This window comes from Anarrhichthys ocellatus, unplaced genomic scaffold (assembly GCF_004355925.1).
Source record: "Anarrhichthys ocellatus isolate YVR2014 unplaced genomic scaffold, GSC_Weel_1.0 scaffold3509, whole genome shotgun sequence".
In the NCBI taxonomy this organism is placed as follows: Eukaryota; Metazoa; Chordata; class Actinopteri; order Perciformes; family Anarhichadidae; genus Anarrhichthys; species Anarrhichthys ocellatus.
This window is the reverse complement of record NW_022283483.1, coordinates 1-5,585: the sequence shown is the minus strand read 5'-3', so window position 1 is coordinate 5,585 and position 5,585 is coordinate 1. Positions and strand designations below refer to the sequence as shown.

At 37.2% G+C, this 5,585-nt stretch overlaps 1 protein-coding gene across 1 annotated transcript; it reads left to right on the top strand.

Moving 5' to 3' along the window:
* Positions 1–3,877: 3,877 nt before the first annotated feature.
* Positions 3,878–5,580, top strand: LOC116378983 (cytosolic sulfotransferase 3-like; the record flags this gene model as incomplete). The annotated part of the gene is made up of 7 exons (XM_031840889.1): positions 3,878–4,010; positions 4,131–4,259; positions 4,554–4,678; positions 4,868–4,994; positions 5,081–5,178; positions 5,256–5,430; positions 5,516–5,580. Coding segments are annotated over exons 1-7 (852 nt in total), but the record flags the coding sequence as incomplete, so codon positions are not given.
* Positions 5,581–5,585: the final 5 nt, after the last annotated feature.

Below are 5,585 nucleotides of genomic sequence, written 5' to 3'. Positions count from 1 at the left end.
GATATCAATGTGAAAATTTCGGGATGTAATTACTTGCAGTAAGACAATCAGTTTTTTAATCAAAGGTCCAGTGTGTAAGATTTAGTAGCATCTTGATGAGGTTGCAGACAGCAAGCAACAACATGATCCTCTGATCACCCCTCCTTTTCCAAGCATGTTGGAGAACTACAGTCGCCCTCAGGTAGCGAGAGTTATCTTTTCTCTGTTTGCTGCTGCCTTTAGTTGAACCATATTCAAGGATATTAATCAATTTCCTGCATTTCTGCATTTCACTACTGTATTTTATTTCTTACATTGCTTTTTCGTGTTTTAATGACTGTTTTCAATGTTCAATGAATGTACTTAATTGTTTTTAAATCTCCTTTTCTTTTGCCTTATTGTTTGATGCTTTTAATGGTTTTATGTGAAGCACTTTGAATTACCTTGTTGTTGAAATGTGATATACAAATAAACTTGCCTTGCCTTAGGATTGTAGTACAACTAGGAGTTACTCTTCTCAATACTTTGCTTTACGTAACTAAATAACTGCTTTTAAAAACATATATATTCATAATAGGATTAGAATTTATAATTCAAGTATATATAAATATTGTTTGTAGAGCAGCAACATTAATGTTTTCAACAGCAGTCACTATAGAATCTTAATTTATATGGCACATTTCATAAAGACTATGGAGCTGAAAGTGGTCCATTTAAAAATAATTAGAAACAGAAAATATTGCCTCTACAGAAAACATGCATTATGTAGTTACATTTTAAGTTGTAGCTAAATTTCAACAAATGAATTCAAACTGGAATATATAAAAAGTTTACACATAAAATTGTTAAAATATATGAAAAACAATTCTAAAGACATTGTAAACATGAGTTTATGGTCTCATTTAGAGTAAAATAGACCATAAAGTAGGGTATGCTTTAGGGCGGGGCTACGTTGTGAATGACGTATACGGCGTCTCTACGTCACTCCGAAGTCCATATATGGTCACTTCTGTTCACTGGTTGCAAAAAAGCAAGATTGCAATGGACTAAATGCCGAACTCAAGGCCATTGACCTAGCATTTGTATTAGAGGAGTCTGGAGTGAGAATGTGTTGATTTGGAGCTAGTCATTGTTAAACGTTGTGTAATAGTGATACTCGTTACCCGGAGAGGTTGGAAGGAGATACATCTTTCTAAACTGTTATATTTTTTTGTAAAACTTGTGGAGCTAACATTAGCAGAGGACGTTGGTACATAATTAACTCACGTTAGCACGTCTATGCTACACTAGCTATTGAAGCTATGCTTAATGTCTATTGTGGTGGAAAAAAATCCCATACCCGCTTTGCGTGAGTCTTTTCTGATGAAATAAAGAATACCGAAAACCAGAGGTTGTGTTTTCATCACAACAGGATGCGTACAGTCTCAGTGAGGAAGAACTCCATGTACATGCTTTCTTTATACAGAAGGAGCAACAGTGGGCCAATGTTACAGACATTTTGGTCTCAAACATATTGTTCTCAGACTGATAGAAACAACAATGAAAAACAAACAGCCAGCAACCAAATGAAGACGGCCTTGGCACTGGAACATTGTCATACAACACAGTTACAGTTATCTTTGTGCGCCGGCAAGGGTGAATTCTTCTTTTGCAACAAAAAGAAAGATACATCTGGGCATGTGCGCTAACACAGTGAAGTTCAACTGAGTTCAGATCAAACTAAGTAGACATATATACTATACTACATCTACTCTGTCCAAAGGACAAAATGTAGGCGGCGAACTGGACTATAATGCATTTATTTTCAAGGTATTGGGTCCAAGTTTCATTTATTTCTTATTTTACAACACAGGATTGCAAAACAAAATTGTATAGTTGCCGTCCCTTTATGCTACTCACAACAGTCACATTGCTCAGCGATGAACCCCCCCATCAGACTCTTCCTCACTCAGGTCATCGAGCAAATCTAAAATCTGCTGCACATCAACAGATCTCTTTCTGTTGACCACAGTGAGTGGGGTTAGCCTATGAATTATTCATAGTGTGAACACAGCATTAACCAATAGAGAAGCAGGAGTGAAGGTCCTGATCACACCTTCATGTTGTCAGGTATGTTGAGCAACATGCCACAGTATAAAAAACACAACAAACTGACTTCATTGTGGATGATTCAGACACAGACACTGTTTTGGACAAAACGCTCTCAGCAGGGTAAGTGGGCTACTTTAAACTGAAAAAGTCATGAAAAATATATGTTTTAAAATGTGATTCACTTTGAAGTTATTTGGCAAATTCTTACTGTTTGACTTGAGTTCATATTTTCTAAACTATTTGAACTGCCATCTGGGATTAACTGGTAAAACATTTAGGCACATACCTCAACTAGACAATATTTGACAGAAGTGAACCAGAAATGCAAAGAAACTATTGGGTATAATTGCTTTTTCTTTTTTTTTTGACAATTTTTATTGGTTTTCTATTAAACCTAACATACATTTATTTGCAGCACTTGTCAGAAGTGAAAGTCTACACAACAGCTGCATTAAACCTAACTTCCTGTGAAGAAGGAAGTTTATTTTAAGAACTAATGCTGGAGGGCGACTACAGAGCATCATTGTTTGAAGCTAAGGGCCACTGATAGCGTCTGTATTAGAGGAGTCTGGAGTGAGAATGTGTTGATTTGGAGCTAGTCATTGTTAAATGTTGTGTAATAGTGATACTCGTTACCCGGAGAGGTTGGAAGGAGATATATGTTTCTAAACCGTTATATTTTTTCGTAAAACTTGTGGAGCTAACATTAGCAGAGGATGTTGGTACATAATTAACTCGCGTTAGCATGTCTATGCTACACTAGCTATTGAAGCTACACTTAATGTCTACTGTGGTGGAAGAAAATCCCATACCTGCTTTGTGTGAGTTTTTACTGATGAAATAAAGAATTTGTGTTTTCATCACAACAGGATGAGTACAGTCTCAGTGAGGAAGAACACGCTTTCTTTATACAGAAGGAGCAGCGGTGGGTGGGTGGTTACAGACATTTTGTTCTCAGACTGATGGAAACAACAATGAAAAATAAACAGCCAGCAACCAAATGAAGACGGCCTTGTCACTGGAACATTGTCATACAACACAGTTACAGTTATCTTTCTGCGCCGGCAAGGGTGAATTCTTCTTTTGCAACAATAAGAAAGATGCATCTGGGCATGTGCGCTAACACAGTGAAGTTCAACTGAGTTCAGATCAAACTAAGTAGAAATATATACTATACTACCTCTACTATACTACGTAGAAATATCTATACTAAGTAGAAATATATATATCCGATCATTTAGCATTTTATTACCGGGATTCTGTCAGTCTTCATGGTTTCTGCCTTCAGATGACTTAAAACGTGTTTGTTCTGGGCTGCTGTAGAAACATGGTGTTGATATAAAGAGCTTTTTCTAAGATAACGAAAACACTATTCTTACTTTAAGGTGATTTTACACTGACTAAAACATAGTTGTGAATATTATATTCCATTGCTGCCAATTAATACCCCTAAATGTTACATAGTGTTCTTCAAAGAGTTTTCTGAAATGTTTTGTTTTAATTATGCAAATGAGGCATTATCTAATGGTTACTTTTCTTTACAAAATATGCTCACAGTGGGATCAATACTATATTCCATAACGGAAACACTTAATCCTTCCAATTCAAAATCTCAATATTTGGAGATACACTGTTTTCACTGGACAAGCAGAGTATGAGTAAAATTATTTTACTTACTTAGCACTTTTAAAAATGAATCTGTAGAAGCAATTTTCTAAGACAATCTGACATCGTTTTTAAATACACAATGATCGTGTGTTTTGTATGTTTTCAGTCCTTTCTTATTTTAATCTGTTTTATTTTAAAGATGGATTCTCGACCAGAACTATTTGATTTCCACAGAGTCGGGATGACACACTTTTATACAGATAATTGGGAGAATACTCAAAACTTTCAGGCCAGGCCAGATGATATACTTCTTGCAACATACCCCAAATCAGGTCAGTTCACATGAACAGGATATTCTTTGCTTTATACAGTAGGATCAGTACTTATCTTATCATAATTAAACATTTGGTTTATTACATTATCTATTTTATTTTCCTCCGTCTTTCCTTTAGGAACCACCTGGATCTCCTACATCCTTGACCTGCTGTACTTTGGTCAGACACTTCCAGAGCGCGAGAAATCCATCCCTCTCTATTCGAGGGTGGTCAATCTGGAGATTGCCTTCCCTTCTCTGGAGCAAGGTTGAATTAACAATCACATACTCACCATATTTTATGTCACCCAAACATGCAAACACTTTTATACCATGGTGATCATTTTCAGCCTTTTGCATAAATCAGCAAACAAAATTCCTCACAATGAATTACACTTCATTGTGTTGTATTGTAGAGCTTGTGTGCCAGGGAGTGTGCAACAACTTCATGAATATTTGTGCATTTATAATCATTGTGATATTTAAATGTTGTATTTGTATTGTGTTGTATTTACCACATGATTCACCAACATGTAAACTGTTTTATCATGTGCAGGATCAGGGCCTTCTCGACCCATAGTCTATGGAACAGACCAGGTAGACAACCTCTCCACATCTCCTCGCATCATCAGGACTCATCTTCCAGTCCAGTTTCTGCCAAAGTCCTTTTTGGAGCAAAACTGCAAGGTCACTAATACTGTTTAAGTGCAATAGCGATAGTTGACAATTGTACTTAAGTAAATTAAGTTAACAAAACCGCTACAAAACAGCGACATCCAATGCCTTCAACTACAAGTACAGCTGACTTATGATCTGTTGTTCATAAACACTTATCACACAAATGACATGTATTTCATTTGTTTTCTTGTTGTGTAGATCGTGTACGTGGCCCGCAATGCAAAGGACAGCGTGGTGTCTTATTTCCATTTTGAAGGCATGACCTCATTGCACCCAGAGCCTGGAGACTGGAGCAGCTACCTCCAGAGATTCATGGAGGAAAAGAGTAGGAAATACTGTACTAAATTGGCTTTTATTGAAGGTTTCCTCCGCACTCCACAAGTGTTCTTATTTATTATTCTGTTGCGTCAGTGGTGTTTGGATCCTGGTACGACCATGTGACCGGCTGGTGGGAGAAGAAACAGAGCCATCCAAATCTCCATTACGCGTTCTACGAAGATCTGGTCGAGGTAATCTGGTTGTTTTTCCAAAACACTGCTGTAGGTGTTACTAGTGCGATACTTTACTCCTGACCACATGTTTCCAGGATTGCGGACGGGAAATAGACAACCTCTGCAGCTTTCTTGGTTTGTCTCCTTCGTCTGAGGAGAAAGAGATGATTACACGCAGAGTGCAGTTTGATGACATGAAAAAGAACAACTTGGTCAACCATTCAAAGTTCAAATTGATGGATTTCAAAAAGTCTTCCTTCATTAGAAAAGGTACAGTGAATATTGACACATGACACGCAATGAGATCTCCACCTTGAGCTATAAATACCTGTCTGATTTTTCTGTGGTGCTGCAGGGAAGGTTGGTGACTGGAAGAATCACTTCACTGTGGCCCAGAACGAACAGTTTGACGAGGACTACAGGCA